This window comes from Phoca vitulina, unplaced genomic scaffold (genome assembly GCF_004348235.1).
Source record: "Phoca vitulina isolate PV1807 unplaced genomic scaffold, GSC_HSeal_1.0 scaffold118, whole genome shotgun sequence".
NCBI lineage: Eukaryota > Metazoa > Chordata > Mammalia > Carnivora > Phocidae > Phoca > Phoca vitulina.
The window spans coordinates 536,729-558,889 of NW_022589821.1; the positions used below are offsets into that span (position 1 = coordinate 536,729).

Here is a 22,161-nt window from a genome sequence, read left to right on the forward strand (position 1 = left end):
CAGGTCATCCACCTCACTAATGTGGCCCCTGCCAGGCAGCAGGGACAGGACAGAGACAGAGAGCTCTGTTACTGCTCCTCCCGGCCCCAACGTTCAGCCACGACCCAAATCACCTGCTGTGTTGTGTGGTGGTAGCATTTGGACTCTCCTCACTGTGGCTCAAACCACCCAAGGAGGACGAGTGCTGACTGGCTGTTGTCAGTAAGGAAGCCGCAGACACCGTTTCGCTGAGCGGGGGGATGCCAGAAGCGGAAGGTGAGTCAGGTTTCACGGCAGCGCCCGTAGCACCTGGCAGTGAAGGATAAATAACTGAGCTCATCAGAGGAAAGGAGTGTCTGTGAGAAGGACAGAGACGACTCCTAGTCATGGGAGCCCCAGGCTGTTCCCAAGCCGAGAGTGTTGAGCTATTTCATAATGGACCATGTGTGTTTAGGTAGCCCCTCTCTCCCTCCCTTCCTCTCTTTTTTAAATTCCAAGCATTTCAGAGCACTGATCTCATTTATCCAACAAAAGGAACCAAGGGTATTATCCTGTTCTAAAACAGAAACTGAAAACTTAGGTTTGATATTAAATAGCAAGGCAGAACCACATGAAGACTATAACCAGAAGAGCCATGACTCTTCTCACTATAATCTAAGTAAAGCAAAAAATACTGAGAGGGGAGAACAAACACTACGACATAGAGGAAAAGGCCTGGAGAACACTCACCTTCAACAGATTGCGTGGTCTGTAACTGCGTGGCCTGCACAGAGCTGAAGCCATTCTGGTACAAGAAAACAGAGGGGTAAGAAACACAAAATTAAGTGAATAGGTCAAGTTAGCACTGACTCAGCTTAATTTCCATCAACAAATCTTTCAGAGAATTCTGCAAGCTAACCAAAGGATTAATGTAACGCAGACTACCCAAACAAAACGACAAGAACTTAAAATGGAAATGAAAACAAGGTATACCAATCCTGTGTGACCAACAGCAGCAGAAGGCAACCCCCAAACTGCTCGAGAGACCCCAAACCCAGAACAGACACAGGAAAGGCCTAAGTCTAGGGCCCCAGGGGATGACAGGGAAGTCCGGCAGTTCAGCCAAACCAGCCACTGTGCTGGTTGCATCTGACCGTCACTCCACAGCACTTCTGGGACATGCTCTCCCCTCACCGGGCCGAGACACAGCAAGGTGTCTGCTGATACACACCCAGAAGTCTAGCACTCAGATCTTCCCAGAAAAGTAAACAATTATTTGACATTGATTCTACTACAAAGAACGAATCTTTACTGCAAAGAGAAAGGTTTTCTGGCTCTGAAACTCCAGGCTTGCTGAAAAGAACTTTCTAATTTCACCAACCACAGAAAGGTGCTTTTTCCAGCTTCTCAATCAGCACTTCTGAGGTATCTCAGCACCATTTGTCATGAAGTAAAACACTAACACTGAAGAGACTCTGCCCAATATTGTCCTAACCAGCACCCAGGGACTCGTAAAGCCACTACCTTTGCCTGAGTCAGGTCCTTTTGGGGTGATGAGGAGATGGAGCTGGGGTACCGTCGAGTCTGTGTGGACCTCTGTTCATACAGAGGACCCTGAGCATTATTTTGGGAGGTATAGGTTGTCGACTGAATTGGACCGCTCTGATAACCGGACTCCTGACTCTGGTTAGATGAAATTGTGGATGAAGATTCACTGTGGGGAATGCAGAAGGAAAATCTCAGAGAAACAAAGCAGAACAGATCCACTAATACTAAGGAAATGGTGGAGATCTTCTACTACAGTAATTCGATTACAATCAAAAAGAAAACTTCCAGCAACAAATAAACAATTTTCTCCTGACAACAATAGGTATTTCCACATCCTATAAAGTCAGGGGTCTAAACTAAAACAGCTACCCTACATTCTGCTGTTTTAAGAAAAAGAGGCAAAAGCAGAAAGGATAGACCACTCCTGATCCCTCTGATACATCCTAACATGAACCCTAAGCACAAGGAAAATCACCTTTTGCTCATATTCATTAGGAATTCTGAGCTCCTGGCTCTCTCAGAAACCCTATTAGATATAAGGTTACTGGTAAAACTCTCCTGAGAAGAACTTTTAAAATATTCACATGCATTAATGGCAATTATGATTCAACAGATTAGGCTAGGGCCTAACACCTATATTTTTAAATTCGAAGGACTGAGGAAAATAGCCTAGTCCCAGAAATTCCTCCAGGATTTTCTATTATGCTGGCCCTCCCAGATAGTTATCAGAGGCGGTGGGAAAGGTTCCGTTTAACTTGTGTGATATATCAATGCTACATCTTTTCTAGGAGGCCAGAGTCATACCCTTCATAGGCATAAGGCCCACACCAAAGGACCAAATGTGTCAGAGGCCTTGTTAGCCAGATGCCAAAGTCCTCTCACTCTAAAAGTACCCAAGAGGCATATCTCCACCTGTTTAGAATTACAGATAATCCTAGTTTAACAGTATTTTGAAATGCTTAACAAAATGCTACAATCGGGTACTTTTCCTTCACTCAGTCAGAGGCTCGGCCTCTTCGGAATTATAGGAATCAGCAAGAGACTCAGAAAAAGTAGTAAAAGCCCAATAAAAAGTCTTATGATTGAGGTTTCCTCTACCTGGCCGTGCTGGTATAGAGGCTACTTGGAGCCTGGCTTGAAGAGGCGCTCGTGGTGGGGGTGGACTCATAATCGGAAAGGACGGGCTCTGACCCAAACTGCAATGCCCCAAACTGCAGGTTTAGCCCTGAGATATCTGCTGAGCCAGGCATCTCCACAGCCAGAGCAGGAATCTGTAAAGAGAAGGTAATGGTTTTATTACAACCTTACTGTAAGACTAACAACAACAACAAAACCCTCTGCTTCAAATTTGCAGACTATCCCCCTACAATCTCAATTCCCAAATCCCATACCCCTTTTGCCCTAAGACGACACCCATCTCAAAGTTCAGGTACCTTTGAAGTCAAGGAGGCCTTTTTCTTCTGTTGTTTCAATTTTTGCTGAGCCGGCTGAGGGCTAGAGGACTGGTTGTCTGAAGACCCGGGAGACATCTGTGGGGCCGAGGTGGATTTGCTTGGCAGAGGAGAAGACGGGGGCGGAGGTGCGGCTGTGGAGGTAACCACCGCGGGTGGCTTCTCCTGAAGGAACACCTCCATCATGGTTGACGATGGGGTGAATGCCTGGCGTTTAGTAAAGGGGCTGTGTACTGTTGAATCATTTGGGTTCTTCAAATCTGCATGAAGAAACCCAATATGTATGAGACCAAAGATGCTGATAAACCTCAATAAAATGCTATTTTCCTACTCTAGAGCCACAAAACGAGGCCCTCAAGATTCAGTACCTCATATAAACAGGCTCTCTTTTAGGGCTTACTATCATTTCTAAAAGTGATAATCATTGGATCATACCTGTTCTAAATACAGCCTAATCAAGTCAGCACTATTACCCTGCCTGTGTAAGACAGGAATCTAGGAACTGTCCATATTTAAAGTGTAGGATCCTAAAATGGCCAAGTCCGTGAAACTTAAAGGCAACGTGTTGTTCTCAAACACTAAAAACCAATCTAGGGAGAATCCAAAAACCCCCAGGTCAACTGAAGACTGCAACTATAAATGTGTCTAATTCTGATAAAGAGATACTGAGCCTCAACTTTTCACTACTCCCTAGCTTTCTGAACGCAGCCTATCTGACTAGGGGAACATTGGTGTGGGATACTAGCCAGCTGGCCGCCCTTCTCCTGACTTTAAGACATACTCTCCACCCTCGACTCCTGCCAGCTTCTGGCATTACTGCTCCAATGCTTAAAGAGTTCAAGTCCCTTTGCATCCCTCTCACCGTACTGCACCAGCGATGGGGACTGTGAGGCGGAGCCCATGTCCCAAGAAGAGGTGGTGGTGGTTCCAGGCTGAGAATGCTGTGCCGCCAGCTGGGCCAGGGCCTGAGCCGTCTTGAACTGCTCCAGGAACTGCGAGCCCGTGGTGCTGCTGCCCTTGGCTTCGCCGACATCACCAAACCCTTTCCCTAACATGCTCACCTGCAGATCAACACAGAGGTGAGAGAAATCTACAGCAAGCAAACGTGTTTGCTACTCAGAAAGACACTTCTCTACAGTGAGCGCCAGTAGAGATCAGACAAGTAAAGAAAGTCACCAGACTGAGTACACCATCTAGTCCTTTAGAGCACAATTCTGGAGTCAGACTGCCTGGGTTCAAATCCTGGCTACATAATCATGGAAAACTTATCTGTAGGGGCGCCTGGGTGGCTCAGTTGGTTAAGCGACTGCCTTCGGCTCAGGTCATGATCCCAGGGTCCTGGGATCGAGCCCCGCGTCAGGCTCCCTGCTCAGCGAGAAGCCTGCTTCTCCCTCTCCCACTCCCCCTACTTGTGTTCCCCCTCACGCTCTCTCTCTCTCTCTCTGTCTATTAAATAAATAAATAAAATCTTAAAAAAAAAAAAACTTATTTGTAATTTCTCTGGACCTCATTTTCCTCACCTGAGAACAGAAATGAAAATAGTACTGCATAAAATTGTAGGAGGATTAAACAATGTACATAAAAAAGAATTTAATATGTGCATGGCACATAATAAGCACTCAAAACAATGAGAACCATTAAAATTTATACCATCATTTCCTCCTCAGGGATAAAGATCTAACGACTAGAGGGAATTTTTTCCCTTTTAAGTTTTAAATCAACCAGTACGTGATTATTAAATTAATATGAAGGTTAATATAAAATTTCACTTTAGCCATTAATGTCCTTGCCCTCTCCACTAAGTAGCTGAAAAGTAACAAGAACTAACTGGAGCTTCACCTCAATGCTGCTCTTAACTACCACAGGAGCCAAAGAAGAGAAGCTAAGGGCCTATCAAAACTTCTGCACTGGACAATCAAATAACGAGTCAATATGATTTGTTTTATCTGGATGTATCCAAGTTCTATACAGTAACCATGAATAACAAAGCAAAATTTACTCTTAATGCTTTTGGTAGATTTGCCCCATTTCCTACTGCCAGGAAAGAAGACCAGCCTTGTCCAGAAGATGAACTATGTGGCCTTGACTACTTCAAAACACCTTCAAGGAGATTTAAAATCTAGTTTTCCTTAAGTTCTTACCCAACCTACCATCCTCATCAACACTGAGCAGTGTTTTTTTTTTTTTTTAAAGATTTATTTATTTGAGGGGCGCCTGGCTGGCTCACTCGTTAAGCATCTGCCTTAGGCTCAGGTCATGATCCCAGAGTCCTGGGATCAAGCCCCACATTGGGCTCCCTGCTCAGCGGGAAGCCTGCTTCTCCCTCTCCCACTCCCCCTGCTTGTGTTCCCTCTCTCGCTGTCTGTCAAATAAATAAATAAAATCTTAAAAAAAAAAAAAAAGATTTATTTATTTGAGAGAGAAAGAGCGCACGAGCTTGGGGGGGGGAGGCGCGTGGTGCAGAGGGAGAGAATCCCAAGCAGACTCCCTATTGAGCACAGAACCCAATGCAGGGCTCAATCTCTCGACCCCGAGATCACCTCAGCCAAAACCAAGAGGGACACTTAACTGAGCCACCCAGGCACCCCTAAGCAGTGCTTTCTTATACAAAACCAATCTGTCCAACCCAAGGTAAGACATTTTTCCCACGTCAATCTATATCACAAGATTATACAAACAAAAACAAAACACCAGAAGTCGAGTTAAAAGTATGAAGCTGTGGCAAAGAGATGATCTAACATAGCAATGATTATCAGATAGTCTGCAAGTGCAAAGCTTTACATTAAAGGCACAGCATCTTAGATAATGTCCACATATTATACATGATGATGGGGACTTCCTACATTATTTACAACTATTAAATTTTAAGGGAAATTAATCCTCTAACATTTACTCTTAATGGGAAAAAAATTAAATAGCATTCTGATTAATACAGCTAATGGGAAGAACACAATGGTATTTTTATTTATTTATTTATTTTTACAATGGTATTTTTATTTAGCTTAACATCATGTGACACATTAAACAGAATGTTAAGATAAATGAAATATGCTGAAAATTTGATAGCAGAGTTTGAATTTGGTTGTAAATCTTTACAATCCAGACATTAAAAAGGCAATTAAAAGAGGTACAGAGCACTTCACCACATTTTTCCGCCATTTATCTCAAGGGTTGGCAGTTATTTCCTTAACTTTATGACCCATTCTTACGGCTTTTGTCTCATTCTCTTTTTTTTTTGAGAGGTTTTTTTTTTTTGAGAGAGAGAGAGAGGGCATGTGCGCGTGTGCTCACACAAGCAAGCACAAACAGGCGCCCCACTGAGCAGGGAGCCCCACTCGGGACTCGATCTCAGGACATCACGACCTGAGCCAAAGGCAGATGCTTAACCAACTGAGCTACCCAGGCATCCTTCATTCTCTCTCTTTTAATCCCGACGCTGTGCTCCCTGTCCCTTCTTCCCCACCTTTCCTCACCTGTCACCTTTCATATATGGCAGAACATCAATCACCAAATTACTACTCACACGCACAGAAAAATTTTTAGACAATAGTTAAAAAATTGACAGTTCTGATTAGAGACTATAAAACTCAGCAGTTTTATATTTAAAATAATTACTATAATCCTACTACTGGAAAAATAAAATTATATGCACACACAAGGTCTCTTACCTCTCACAACTATAGTATCCCTCCACCAAAAAATAAACAAACAGACAGGAAGGGAAAAGCAAAAAGAAAAAAAGAAAAGTAGTTCTTCTTAGGATTTGCTGACTATAAAAAAAAATTGGTCCCCCCGTGATCTCCTTATTTGCTGCAAATAAAGTTTCCTTTCTGTGACAACTCAAATAATAGTAAAAAATATTGGTTTATCATCTTTGTTTAGTTTAAATGATTTCTTTGCTATAGTTAATGACCTTAAATTTTTTAACTGAATCAGTTAAGTCACATGCCATAAGTACTCCAGGTATTAATAATACCACTGGCGCTCCCACATTTGTATAGCCCTTATTCACGACCTTATTTCATCTTTCTACAGCTCAGTAAGGCAGGCAAAGCAAGTACTCTTATCCCTGCTTACTGAGAACGGGAGTAATAGATAGTAAGTAGAAACTTTCATGAAAACTTCAAGTTTTTAGAAGCCTAGTCCAGAAATGTCTGGTTTAAACAAATTTATATGGCAATTCTGTTCTATCAACAAATAGGGAAGTGCTACAACCTCCCATCGAAGTTCAATTAGGATTTAAAATGGATTAAAATTTGATGTCATTTTTTCTTCTCTTTAAGAGCAAATAACGTTCAGCACAGTGACTATTCAGTAAGTGATGCGGACTCATTTTTAGAAGAAGATTCAGTGTGTCCAAAACGAAGTCCTCCTCTGGCGGCACCCCTACTACCCAATCCTATGTCTCTACACCCAAGGTTGCTTAGAGGACAGAAGGGGATGCTTTACCCTGCCCCAAATCTCTGTCACCAGAAGGCAGTACTGCATGTATGTGCTGGGGTTGACAGGAAAGTGTGGTTAGAAGACACCATGATTCCTACCTACCATACTGTGATGAGAAAATGTGTTTCCGGAAGCAGGCTGTGTTATGGCACTCTGCTTTGAATTACTGAACACCAGAGGCTGGGCAAGAGAAGGAGCCTGAGATGGATCCAGATTAGATGAATCATTCTCCACTGAAGATGGTGTCTTCCCCAACAAAACAGCAAGGTCAATTCTAGTGGGGAGATGCAACATCTTGATGAATAATGACAGAACATTCTAGCATTCCCCAACTCCCAACTCAAATTATGGTTAGATCAAAATGAAGTTACTCATCAATAACACAAAGACCTGAAATGCTTAATTTACCAAAATAATTGACATGTAAGAGCCACTATAGGATCTGGCTGTGTTCCAATAGCATTGTCAACCATAATAATGTTAAATATTTCAATTTAGTGAAATCAATTTAAGGGAATACCAAATGTTAGTTTTAATACAGCAGCTTGATATTTGGGCCAAAATTACAATTTTTTAGCCAATATTTTAATACTTAATACCTGTCATTACCAATACCTAATATGTAAAAACATATACTAGAATACTGGCATCTTCTTCAAGTGTCTTTGGAATTTCCCCTCCAATTTTATATAATTTCCAAAGTTACCTGTGGTATAATAAAAAAGTTTGGTTTTGCCTCCAGTTATTGGCACAGAGCTCCTGAAACACTTAAAATTTCCTGAATGTCTTTTGTTATTCATAATAAGCCTCTTTATTTTATTTTTATAACAGAGAGAATCCTTTTTACGATTTTATTTATTTAACAGAGAGAGAACGAGTGGTGGGGAGGGCAGAAGGAGAGAGAGAAGCAGACTCCCTGCTCAGCAGGGAGCCTGATGCGGGGCTCGATCCCAGGACCCAGAGATCATGACCCGGGCCAAAGGCAGATGTTTAACTGACTGAGCCACCTAGGCACCCCGAGAGAGAGAATCTTAAGCAGACTCCATGGCCAGCATGGAGCCCTCCACGGGGCTCCATCTCATGACCCTTAGATCACAACCTAAGCCAAAATCCAGTGGACACTTAACTGAATGAGCCACCCAGCTGCCCCATAATGAGCCTCTTTCAACCAAAGTTTATGATAATGAGGTTACTCAGGGTGGGACCCCCCCCCCCCCCCCCCCCCCCCCCCCCCCACATAGCTTCAGGAAGAGAGCTGCCACCTGAAACACCAGGAAGGGATTTAAAGGTTTAGAACTTTCAGCCCCAGCACACTCTACCCACTCTTAGGGTTGAAAGGGAGCTGGGGACTGCCTTTCATAGCCAATGGCTTAATCAATCAGGCCTATTTAAGTAATGAAATTTAGGGGCTTTGTGCCCGACCCCACGCCCCACCGTATGCAACTCTTCCATTTGGCTGTTGTTCCTGAGTACTGGTTATAACAAACCAGTGATGGCAAGGTACCTCTTCCCTGAGTTCTGCGAGTCATGTTAGTGGATTACTGAACCTAAGAAGGAGGCTGTGAGAATCCCCAAATTTGTAGTCAGCCAGGCAGAAGTGTGTGGATAGCCTGGGACTCCATTTGCAGCTGACCTCTGAAGCAAGGGCAGTCTGGTGGGATAAAGGTGTCAACTAGGGTCTGTGCTAACACTGGATAGTGTCAGAACTGAATTACTGAACACCTAGTTGGTGTCAAAGAACTGAAGAACTGGTGTCAGAAAAACAATACGCATCAGCTCTGGTGGTGATGGACCTAACACCCTATTTCTAGTGCAATTCAGGACCTCTGAGTCAATAGCTATCATACCCAGGTCTAGAAATAATCCAAGGGGATTTCCAAAGACAAAAATATTCCTGGTAAGTGTTTCTCCCTCTACTGACCCCAATACCTAGGGTTCAAGTTCATAAAAGTTCATTAAGCCAGATCCTACGGTAAAAATGATCACTTTACTCAGTAGGCTCACTGGACAAAAATCTTAATTATAAAGCAAGAAAAGAAGCTACTGAACAGTTCTGCAAACTCAAATAAATGAAAACACTTCCATGTTTAACTTTACCTTAATACAAGTTATATTGTGCTAAGTTTTAATTTAGGTTGACCTACGTAATTAAAAAAGCTATTTTGGAGAGAATCATCTTTAAAATTGTAATATATGGAGTTCCGTTCAATATATCAACTCCTATAGACCTATCAATCACCTAAAGAGGAACCTAGTATGCTTTAGGTTACCATTACTACCAACACCATGGGAGCTTCTAAAGGCCCAGTGCCACTCTCCTTACAGCTCTCTCATCAGGCCCCTCTGGGAAAAGACGCTGAACTTTACCACACACTTGCCTCTGACCAGCAGTGATTGTCACATTCTCCGCAGGCAGAGGCACTGAAGACACATTAGAGGCAGTGAAGATCTTGGTCTCAGACAGCTGGAAAACAGAGGGATGAGTCACTCCTGGTGTTAGGTGGGCTACAGTCAGAAACCTGGCATAGGTAAGGGGAATTTAACACCAAGGAAAAGGGAAAACCCTCAGAAGAGAAAACCACCTACCCAAAGGAACCCTACATGGACTGACCTCCATGCCCCTCCTAAACAGGCTCAATGATTTTATCAAGAGAGAGAGTAAAATCAAGAAACCCGGTAAAATATAGTGGAGTCACATGATATGCACACCAAACTTACAAGAAGCTAAATACACATGCTACACAGAAAAAGAGAGAAAACCTTTTAATACCTTCCCATCAGAGTTCCCAACTCCCACCTCGACCCAAACTAAACTTCCACTGCTCCTCTCAAAGAAAGAAAGGTTACAGCCAAGACAAAGACAGAAATAAAAGAAATTAATTCCTAGCTTTTGAGCAGTAAGGACCCAAGTCCTGGTGAATTAAGGTCTTTTTAGGGATAATTTCAACAATATGCAATTTTTGCCTTAATGGTGACTTTATTACACCTAGTCTTTGCAGTATAAGACCCTAAAATTTGGTAAGCAATTTTAGGGAATAACTTACCCTACTATTCAAAACTTGATTTGGTTTTGTTTTCACTTTTTGATTAAAATCTCTTCTCTAAAAACAGGGAATCCATTCCCCCAAATATACAGTTCTCTGAAAGTTGCTTAACCAGACAAGCCAAATCTTAGAAAGTATTCACAAGGCAGTCTAGCTCAGGTACAACAGAAAAGAATCACCCTCTGATGCTGATGCATCTGAAATTTTAAAAACTCAGGCCTGGCAAACCAAAACAGTTTGACATATCACTCTCTTCCCGTATGAGCTGTCTTGCCTGAATATATACAAGTATAGGAAAGTAGACTGAAAAATGTTAAAACAGGAGTTAATCCATATCACTGAAAAGTAGAATTCATAACAAAAATTTGACTGTGACCAAGAATCAGCAAAATTCTTTTACTCAGGTACTACTCCAGTGAAGTCACAGAGCTTGTTTACGTGCCACCTTTGTGCCACCCATGTACAAGGTTTCCAAGCTGAGTCAAGCTGGAAGACGGCCAGCCCTATATATTTGTCTCAATTACAAAGTTGGGCTTCAAGTAAGTAAAAGGGTTCCAGAACCAACCAGATTGTAAACTTGAGGACGTGATACAGTATCTTTCACTTGGTACCCACCTCTAAGCCAATTCCAGGACCATACACCCATGCCTGAACGTGAACCAAATAACAGAACTAGCTCCGGTAGTCATGCGTCACCAGCGGCTGTTACTCAACGCACTACCTGCCTGACTCCATTTCCTGCCCTAACCCAACCACCATCTCTTCCTGGGATAAATCCGACAATCAGATATTGGACTTACACAGGTGCACTTGCCCTTTCCATAGTCTGGTTCCACAGAGTCCTGTTCATGCCCAGTCTCCTTCATATAACATATGTGAAATGTTCTGGCTCAGAACACTATTTTGGATGTAAAAGTTTTGGGTCAGAATCTTAAGGGTGAATTTTGAGGGGTAGAAACATACCCATTTTCTATCCCTAAACACCACTTAGGGATAGAAGGCACTAGTGAGGAATGACCTGGGAATACCTACATCTTCATTCCAATCTTCAGTTCCCCACTCCTCTGTTGCAGTCCTCCACGCACCTGGCAATAAAGAAAAAACAGTGAAGCAATTTTAAGTGCCAGTACAAGGCATGTGCAAAAAACACTAGTGTATTAACATTTTGGCAGCCAAAAGTGTAACCAGATTTTAGTAATCAGAAGGGATTCCTAGGCTCCAGGAGGAGAAAAAGACTATTTAGAAAGTAATACCTCAGAACACCAGAGTTTTAATAAGATTATGGTTTCACACCTACTTTCAGGTTTTGTTACACAGTTTTTGTTTTGTTTTGTTTTTTTTAAAAGATTTTATTTATTTATTTGACAGAGAGAGAGAGATCACAAGTAGGCAGACAGGCAGGCAGAGGGAGAGGGAGAAGCAGGCTCCCTGCTGAGAACAGAGCCCGTTGTGGGGCTAGATCCCAGGACCCTGGGATCATGACCTGAGCCAAAGGCAGATGCTTCACCATCTGAGCCAAGCAGGCGTCCCTTGTTACACAGTTTTAACAGCAAAGACAGTGGGAGTGGGGAGCCGGGGGACAACAGACCCAACGCTCCAGGCAAACTCTTAAACCCTTCAGCCCTCCAACTTAGTGGTCAATTCAAGCGAAACGGCAGCAGCCAATTTAAACCAGAACATAAACTACACCTACTCATCTGGTATGAGACAACACTGTGGGCAGTCTGGAGAGAGCAGTGAGGAGGAACACAAATGGCTGCCACACCATAGTGGACGGCAGAGAAGAAGGACCAGCTTCCAAACTAAGGGCACGGACAACTATCTGCTATAGGAACTCAATTTAAAAATGTATACTCAGTAGCAGTCAAGTTTATAGATCTTATTGGTCTAACCCTAAGAAACCCTCATGGGTCTTGCTCTTTTCAAAAGACACTGGCCAAAACCGAGAAATCAGATGTGTCTGTTAATTATTACCCTAACCCTAATCCTACAGAGTGTGACAGCTAACCTGCCAGGGGCACTGCGCAGACAATGCAGGTGCGTACCCTCCTCATGGTGGTAATAATGAAGTCAGGATAGTTTCTATAGGAAAGGTCCATCAGCAATCAAACCACCTTCCACATTCCCCTTGTTTTGCTTCACGTATACACAGATCCTCAGAAAGGGAAACTGTTCTATGAAAGCCAGGATTCCTCCCTTCAACAAGGACCACAGCAAGAAATAACAACCTGCCTATAAGAAAAGGACAAGAACACTCATTTTCTTCTCTAGAAGAACAGTACATATTGATTAACTCTTAAAGTCTTCTTTCCAACTGGAGAAACCTTCTTAAAAGAATAAAAGTCTGCCATTCAGATATTTTACTGTCACTGAAGAGAAATATTCTAAACCTACAAAACCCGGGGCGCCTGGGTGGCTCAGCCGTTAAGCAGCTGCCTTCAGCTCAGGTCATGGCCCCAGGGTCCTGGGATCCAGCCCCACATCGGGCTCCCTGCTCTGCGGGGAGTCTGCTTCTCCCTCTCCCGCTCCCCCTGCTTGTGTTCCCTCTCTCGCTGTCTCTGACAAATAAATAAAATCTAAAAATAAATAAACAAATAAATAAATAAACAAACAAACCTACAGAACCCATCTGAAATTCTTCTAGGGGCGCCTGGCTGACTCAGGCAGACCATGTGACTCTTCATGTTGGGGGTCATGCATTCAAGCCCCACACTGGGTGTGGAGAGTATGTCAAAATAAAATCTTAAGAAAAAAAAATGAAATTCTTCTAAACTTTTAATAATGAAAGAACCCTATTTGCTAGAGAAAAAGATGTTCATTATAATACCTCTCCCAGGGCATTATAACTGGACCAGGGAAATTCCAAACCACTTAATAATGGCAATGTTCTCCAAATCAAACTAAAGTCCAATCTCAGTTCAGACAAGTTACAAAGCACATTCTTCTCGCTCCCTGGTGACCCTGCTCCTCCTCTGCACGGACATCTGTCCTGCCCTGGATAAATGGAACCCAAAACCTGTCCATATGCACAATCCTGGAGTTGGAAGTAACCTCCTATTGATAGGCTCTCTCCCTGCACTCTGGCGACTGCATCTGGGATGGAAAGGAGGAATGGAGATGCCTACTTGATCCCACACAGGATGTGCAGTCGTGGCCAAGAAGGCTGTACTGAGGTGGCACAAAGGAAAAGAAAGACCGCAAAGGCTCTGAATGACAGAGGTTTCCATTCTGTCAACAGACAGCAGTCAACGTAAATGTTAAATCTTCACTAATGGACAAAATTTTTTAAGAAGGAAAAGCAGGCACAGAGTATGAAAGAGAAAGGCAGAAAAGGTAAAAAGCAGGACGACAGAAAAATGACATATCCACAGATATTTCAATTCATAAAAATCTATAAAAATATCCGGGGCAGTTAGGCGCCTGGATGTATCATACCAGGAGCAGTCTCAAATTTTCGGGGATAATTTGACCCCTCAACCCCAATGAAATCAAGTCCTGAAACAAAAAAGAAAAGAAAAGAAAAAACAACCAATGAAATTTTGCTTATGAATGAGAACATCTGCCCCCAAAACACAATGCCCACTGTACCTGTGGATATTTTAAGGGTAGGTTTGAATTTCTTTTTAAATAAAAAAGGGAATTTGATGTTTGCTATCATGAAAACACAAAAAGATCATGCACAAGTCAGTTCATGCTGTGAAATTAACAATGGAAATGCATGAAGCTACACCCAACTCTTTCACATTAACAAGATGACAGCAGCATCACACAGTTTTTCATTCAGCCACAAGTCAGATTTCTGATTCTAACCTCCCAAATCTGCTATACTTCTACTCAGAAGAAATAAACACACACTTAATCATTCCTTGTTTCCAAACCAGATCCTTGCTGAAAACAGCTAAGGCTTGCATTCTAGGACTGGGACTCCATGCCTGATTTCCCATCCACAACTGAAAACAAATCCCTTAACATCTATTATTTTTTCTGCCAATGATAAAAAACCAAATATCCAAGAACTAGAGCTCAGAAACAGTAACTTTTAATCAGACTGCTACCACTGCCTCTACAAAGCCATCAAGAGATGAATGAAGAGCAACTCTGTGCCTCCAAAGTAATAAAAGACATTTCTTAGCCAAATGGTCTAGGGAATTAAACAGATCTCCATCTTGTCAGTAACTCAACTTCAGCCTCCACCAATGGGAAAACTGTATTCAAAATCCATTTATAAGATAGTGTGTTAAACAAAAAGCAAATAACATTCAGGACCTAAAGTATAACATCTTGTGGGCAGCAGATGAACTGTTTGTGCCAAAGACCCTCCTAAAAACAGAGATAAAGATCAATGATCTTTGAAAAGGGGCAAGGCAAGTAAATGGATAAGGAGTCAAAGAGCCTAATGCATGCTCTACTATTAAATCACTCCCCGCTTTACAGGAGAAAAGAGTCTCAAGCTCTCCATGTGTTGGCTCAGCCATAAGGAAGTTAGTGATCTCATAAGAATAAAAGACGCTGGAGCCTAAGAGGCTGTTCTTATTTAAAAGGGTAAAAGTTTAAAAAAAAAAAAAAAGGGGGGGTAAAAGTATCTTTTACTCCCAAACATCTCTTGATATATCCCATAAGCCTAAAATATCCTTAAATATAAACACCCTACCCAGATACAGATACCAAAGTCAGCTAATGACAACAAAAAAATCTTACTCAAATCCCTTGATATTCTTCCATGCTCAGAAGATTATCCAATAAATAGAGCTAGTAAGATACAATTTCCTTTTTCCCCAGATACTGAGATTTTCCAAAAATGAAGGGAAAAAAGATATTCTTATCTCAATGCCAGAAAACAATTAAGTTGTCAGTGGGCTTTGATTCTGGGCCTTGTTCACCTCTACAAGTAGTGGCTTGATTAATTATGGATACCTTTTCAGAAAGCAAAGCTAGACACCCTAACAGAAACCCTAGGAAACGCACCTGGACCTAAGAGCAGCCACACAGGGTGACAGAAAGAACAGGGGCTCTGAGAGTCCAACAATTCTGAGTTCAAATCCTAGCAAATTTCAACCACACTTCCAGTCTGCTTGTCATCTGGAGATGGCGACTAGCGTCAATCTCACAGAAGAGTGATGAAGACCAGGTGAAACAGCATTACGAAGTGCCCACAGGCACATAATCAGGAAAGAATATACACAGTATTTCAATGGCCTTCCCTAGCTCCCCTATCTCTGTGCCCCAAAACTGTTCCTCTACTTTTTAATATGATGATAACCTCAAAGTAATTATTTCCTTAGGTTTTTAGAGACAAGAAACAATAAACAGTCACTCACTCGTCCCATCATCTGGTTCAAAGTGGCCAGTGTTGTTCCACGTATTGCCGCTATTATTGCCATAGTTATCATCAGTATTGGCCGGCTCTGCATAATCAGCTGGGTTAAAGGTTCTGGGGGTGGGGGGAAAAAAAGCTTAAAAGAGTCTCTGACCTTTAAGCAACACCAGCAAAAATTAACTCAGAGACGGGGGGCCACAAGAATCTTTTTTCCCTATTACAAATCAACCACAGCCCCATTCTATAATCCTATATATGTCTACTTCCCTCACTTACCAGCCTACCTAAAATTCTATGGTATAATCTCAATTTATATCTACACTTTATTCTGGATTAGGACATCAAGAATCATAATAAAATCCACGTGAAATTTTGGAAAACAGCAGGTATATGCATTCAAATGAAGCTATGAATGGACCTTGAGAGCTTGTTTGGAGGTTCTAGCAGGGGAGCGCAGCTACTCATATACCCTTGACCGAAGAAAGGTCCTCCTCATAATGACCCAGGTGGTGAACATTTACCTCTAAGCCCGAAGTCTACATACCTATCTGAATAAACAGTCTAGAAATCTTTCTGATCACAGTTCGGTTGAAGCTGCCTATTATCCTCAAGATACCAGGATATTAGCCCCTCTAGAATACTATGGTGATGCTTAGGGGAAAAAAATTTAAAGATTTTGGCATCAAATCAATGAAACTTACCCCATTCCTTGAGCAGAAAACCTTCCTCCTCGTCTACCAGAGCCACCTAAGGAAAAAAAAAGAAAAAGAGAAGAAGAGAGAAATACTTTAGAAGTTGATATAAAACTACCTTGCCAACTGAGGCAACTCTGGAATAGGTAAGTGGCTGATATTCTTAGCTGTTCTCTCATCCCGTAGCGTAGTTAACATACTACAGCGGGACAATCGTTACTATTGACAGATTCTTCCCTTGCTAACCAAACTGCTGGGTCCTTAAGCAAATACATTAACATCAACAATAAAGACTAAAGAAAATGACACCTACCTTTCTTTCCCACTGCCCCACTCAGCAATCTCTAGAATTTGCATGACATCTCAACAACTAAGATAATGAGATGCCATGTGAATTTGCTTGTTTTCAAATAAAAGTAGACCCCTACAGAACGAATAAGAGTATCCTGCCCCCAATATTCACCCCCACTCCCTCAAGAAATTGATCACCTCTGCCTCGGCCACGTCCTCTTCTGCCTCTTTCTGTGCCTCTTCCAGAGGGCCCTCCACTCTTGGTGCCATCTAATCCATTTTCCTGACCCCGAACTGAAATTAAAAACACAGCCAGAGCAGAGTCAGTGGAATTTATGTAAATATGTAAATGGCATGTATAGATGGTGGTAGGGAGACAAAAACAAGGAAGAAAAAATGAGCTGGAAGGATGGGACATGATGGTTCCTAGGGGAAAGGTGATGAACCACAACAGAGAGCTGTAAGTCAGACAACTTTACAAATGACTGCAGGGTAATTTCATGCCAAACTGGTAGCTAGAAAATGCTACATGTAGAGATACCAAGGTCTCAGAACAAACAGTGGCAAGAAAAAAATCAAAAGGATGATATTATGGTTACTAGGTCCAGCTTAGCAAGGTCCTGACATCCCTGAAGTCCAGACATTACTGACCAACAGCTGGTTTTGTTAAAGCCCCATGCATACACTCTCGTCCACGGCTGGCACCTCTCCCTCGTCTTGGTGGCCCACCACGTCGCCGACTATAGTCTCTGTCACGGTCTCGATTTTCTTTGCCTTCCTCGTTGGATTCCGTTTGGCCACCATCCTTCTGTCCTGAGACGCCCTTCTTCTTCCCGACCATCTCCCACGAATGCTAAAGAAGAGCAGAGCATTCACGTCTAAACAATATGGATTGCTATCAGGAAACCACAGATAAAAGCTGGGAAAACTGTTAACCATTCTCCTCTCATCATCCAAGTCTAAGATACTTCCACTAATTTATGTCTGTTTAAATGGAGGATACAGACAAGAATCTCAATACAAATTCTATACCTATCACCGCAAAACGGAAGTCCTTTTTGGTAGGGGAGGTGCTTATAGCTAATGGATTGCAGGGATCACTTCCAAAAGGATTGCCAAGATCTGGATCCAGTGTATCACTTGGCAGATTAGTCAAAGGACCTAGTTATTGGTCCCTAACTTTCAAGGGTGTTTCCTGAGCTGAAAATATTAATTCCCTTTGGATTCAGTGACTCTCAACTTTTTATAATCTTATTCATGTCAAAGCAGAAAAGAACTAAAAGTTTCTAAAACTTAACTTTGAATTCAGAATGAACAAACAGGATTTGACTCTTGGGCACGTTCTCTAATCAAGCAACCCAAAATTTAGGAGGATAACAATTACACCTACTCCTCACCACCCACCCCCCCAACCACACTCCCTGACACGCACAATTTCCTTGCTAAAAAGACCAAGTAGCAGTCAGGACCAAGCCAGAGCCCTGGCCCTGAGACATGTGGACTATAGGAAGCCTTCCATTCCAGGTTTTACATACTGTATTCTCTCTATAGCTCCTAAACTGATATAGTCCAATTAAACTTTCCCCAAAGCAGAATAATCTTGGATTCATTCCAGACTGCAGGATGGAAAATTTGTGAGAAGGAAAGTAAGCTAAACTGTCTTGCAAAAACCTCATCCCTCAGGAAATGAGTTTTATTAAGTTTGAAGTTTTAAAAACACACTCCTTGATTCACACATATTTTGCAGAAAATATGTACAAATAAAAACTCCCAAACACCAAGACTACCAGATCTTTACAACCCTAGTTACCATCTTACTCAAACAACGACCCACTGCTCAGCAACAGCTATCCAATATCTAATAACTTCCAAGAATACGGACCAAGTATAATATGAAATGACTATTAATTTTTCCAGGGCTGATAATATTATGGTCATATAGAATATCCTTCTTTAAGGGAAGCATGCTGCAGAGTATTTTATTTATGATGATTGTAACTTGCTTCCAAATAATTCCAGTGTCCATCAATGGATGAATAAACAAAATGTGGCATTTACATATAATGGAATATTGTTCAGCCTTAAAAAGGAGTGAAATTCTGACACATGGCCACAACATGGATAAACTCTGAAAACACTATGCCAAGTAAGAAGACATAAAAAAAACAAATACTGTATGGTTCCATTACATGAGGTACCTAGAATAGGCACATTCATAGACACAGAAAATAGAAGAGGTTACCAGGAGCTGGGAAGACAGGGAAAGGGGGAGTTACTGTTTAAGAGATACAGTATTTGTTTGGAAAATAAAAAAGTCCCAGAAATGCGTAATGCTATGGGTTGCACAACATTGTCAGTTTACTTAATGCCACTGAATTGTACACTTAAAAATGGTTAAAATGATAGATTTTAAATATATTTTACTATAATTTTAAAAAAATGTTTTTAAGTTAAAAACTCAGCTTAAGGGCGCCTGGGTGGCTCAGTCGTTAAGTGTCTGCCTTCGGCTCGGGTCATGATCCCAGGGTCCTGGGATGGAGTCCCACATCGGGCTCCCTGCTCGGCGGGAAGCCTGCTTCTCCCTCTCCCACTTCCCCTGCTTGTGTTCCTGCTCTCGCTATCTGTCTCTGTCAAATAAATAAATAAAATCTTTAAAAAAAAATCAGCTTAAAATTATAGCAAAATCATAACCATAATTCTAAAGAATCTACAACAGTTCACTAATAATTTTTAAAAAGATTAAGTATCCACCCAGGACTTGGCAGCTCCTCGCTGCCTAGTCTTCCAGGCCAAGCTCATTCCACACTACAGCTGGTGGGTCATTTTATGCTCACAGTAGCTTCAATTCATAAGTTATAGTACCTCTATTATACCTAAATCTGCATCAGAAACCCTGGAAACTAGACTCAAAACAGTTAGCTTTCAGAGTTTTCAGCTAGTCTGTCTCAAAACCTGGCAAGTTTCAGAAACCTGTCACCTTTTCCCTTCTCTATGGTATGTATCAGCTGCTGGCACTACCCAAGTTCTATAAGGAAAAGGAATTACTATGATCTTCCCAAAGGCACTGCCAGTTTTCTGATATGATCTCATCCACCCAAATACATCCAACATCCCCTGGCAGTTGGTACTACTCTCCACTGGTTTCACTAGCAGCTGGTTTACTTGTGGCATAAGCTTACATTCTCCAGTTTATTTTCCTTTTCTGATACTATGGATGGTTAGATTTGTAGCATTAGGCAGAAGATGCTGGAAGGTGAAACAAAATGTGACTTGAAGGAAAGAGGGAGGGAGGGAGGGAGGGAGGGAGGGAGGAGGAAGGAAGGAATCCAGACTTTTAAGTCATGAGTAGTCCCACCTCTTCCCCCAACCCAAAAATCTTGCAGACAATTATTCTAGTAAACTCAAAGTGAGCCAAAGGCACTCTTATCTGATTATCCAAACAGTAATTTTCAAATAAGATCAATAATGTAAAATCTAAGACCACACTTTTTTTTTTTTTTCAAGTAAACTTTACACCCAACATGGGGCTTGAACTCACGACCCTGAAATCAAGAGTCACCTGCTCCCGACTGAGCCAGCCAGGCTCCCTTAAGACCACATTTTTGAAGAGAAAAATCCACAAATTTAAGTTTAATGACTAAAAAAAGTTTTCCACTATTATTTCCTATTGTCTCAAGGAAACTGACAAACCTCCAACATTTAGCTAATGTGACACTGTAACACCAGTAAGCTGATCTCTCTAAGGGTGAACTCTGGTTATCTCTCCCAACCAAAGATCCCCAGTGTAAGACCAAGTAAATGAAAATTACTTTAAGATGATACACTGCTCATTAAAACAATAAAGTTCTCTGCTAAGCACCACAGGAACATCCCAAAGGTTAGTAAGGCAGAACCCCTGTTCTTAAGGGACTTAACAATTTGGGACAATGATAAGACAAGCACAAAAATACAAGGATCTCATTAAGTGGAAAGGAGAAGAGGTGAAATTCTAGGGCAAGAGGTCCTCCAAGATATCCCCTATCATCTCCAGGGACGGTCAAAAGGCTGTTAACACTCTCTCTGCTACCTCAACAGAAACAGGTTCAAGCAATGAAAATGTATTGTAAAAGGTGACACTGATGACAATGTCTTGAAATCAGAATCCACTAGTTTGTGTGACTTTATTCAACAGCAACAAAACAGGTGAGCAGAATATTCTATGATTAGTAACTAAGGCTGATACATAGCATCTCTAATTCAGACTAACCCAGTCTGGAAAACAGTAGCTAGCCTAGAATGAATAATTTATTCTAAGCAAATTAAAAGAGACAGATTTTATGTTTTCTCCTACTTATTGTATATAAATTTTAAGTATTTGCAACCCACAGCAAACGATCTCCAGGACAGTTCTCTGCTCCATTTGGAGAATAAGGTACTCTCCTTTAAGTTGAGTTACTCCACTTGCTATTTTTAGAATATTCTGAGCTTCTCAGCCAGGGACCCACTTTCTCGAACGCTCTATTAACACTCTACCGTATCTGGGTTTCCTTCCAGTAGGACATTGATGGCTCTGTTGACATCTCCATTGCAGTCATGCAAAGCAATGACACATTCATCCTGGTTCTTGCCTGTGATATCAATCAACTGAAAGAAAAAGATCAGCAACCATCATGAACAAGCTTGCACTCCTCACAAAAGGAAACCAGGTGAGCAAGAGAAAGGGGAGAAGATACCAACTGAGTCTGAAGGAACCCCAGGCTTAAAAAAGCAAAATATGCAGAATTTTGGTATTCTAGTTCAATAAGCAAAATATTACCACCTCTGATTAGGAATGGGGTCAAAAGTATTTATAAAACAATCAAACAATAAAGTATCTAATAGACAATCAAACCCAGAAGCACATAGGCTTCAGCATACCATGAATTTCTACAGTTCCTAGATGGCACAACGCTCAAAGTCGCTAGAAAAATGGCATCAACAAAGTCATCCGATAAATAAGAAGTTAAAATTAAGATAAAACCTTTTCGAACAAGGTAGCTGTCTAAAGGGGGGACGGTAAATCAGACAACAAAAGCATTTACTTACTGGCTTAACCTATTTTATGTCAGGTCATAATTCTTTTAATACCTACAAGTACAAAGTACCCTGGTAGCGATCTATGACATTTAACTATGCTTTAATCCTGATGTCTTTCCCCATGGCTTATAGTAAATCAGCAACACACTCACTTGTTTCACCTTTTCCTCAAAGTCAGCATCATTATGGTCTGAAATCATCTGTGCAAGTCGAATTTGTTCCGCAGTGGCCTAGAAATTAAGACAAGTTCAAGAAAGCATGATCAAAAGACAACAGTTTAGAGAAATAAGAGGGACCTATGTAGTCAATAATCCACCCCACCTCCCAGCCCAATTTCCTTCTCCTTGTTACAAATGACCAAG

The 22,161-nt window shown here is 41.7% G+C and overlaps 1 protein-coding gene across 11 annotated transcripts in view; it reads right to left on the bottom strand.

Annotated features, from left to right (window-relative positions):
* UBAP2L (ubiquitin associated protein 2 like) overlaps positions 1 to 22,161 on the bottom strand; it is a 40,360-nt gene that overhangs the window by 13,155 nt on the left and 5,044 nt on the right. For 5 of the 11 annotated variants that reach the window (XM_032398612.1, XM_032398613.1, XM_032398609.1 and 2 more), the window contains exons 3-17: positions 21,952 to 22,029; positions 21,257 to 21,367; positions 17,429 to 17,597; positions 16,943 to 17,038; positions 16,463 to 16,508; positions 15,763 to 15,875; positions 11,477 to 11,529; positions 9,779 to 9,864; positions 7,503 to 7,674; positions 3,820 to 4,018; positions 2,940 to 3,217; positions 2,605 to 2,777; positions 1,483 to 1,672; positions 709 to 763; positions 114 to 288 (exon numbers count right to left, since the gene is read on the bottom strand). In XM_032398612.1, the coding sequence (XP_032254503.1) occupies positions 114 to 288; positions 709 to 763; positions 1,483 to 1,672; positions 2,605 to 2,777; positions 2,940 to 3,217; positions 3,820 to 4,018; positions 7,503 to 7,674; positions 9,779 to 9,864; positions 11,477 to 11,529; positions 15,763 to 15,875; positions 16,463 to 16,508; positions 16,943 to 17,038; positions 17,429 to 17,597; positions 21,257 to 21,367; positions 21,952 to 22,029 (1,994 nt within the window). Of the gene's footprint in view, positions 1 to 113; positions 289 to 708; positions 764 to 1,482; positions 1,673 to 2,604; positions 2,778 to 2,939; positions 3,218 to 3,819; positions 4,019 to 7,502; positions 7,675 to 9,778; positions 9,865 to 11,476; positions 11,530 to 15,762; positions 15,876 to 16,462; positions 16,509 to 16,942; positions 17,039 to 17,395; positions 17,598 to 21,256; positions 21,368 to 21,951; positions 22,030 to 22,161 lie in introns of all 11 variants that reach the window. The other 6 variants (XM_032398611.1, XM_032398607.1, XM_032398610.1 and 3 more) reach the window with 2 other exon arrangements.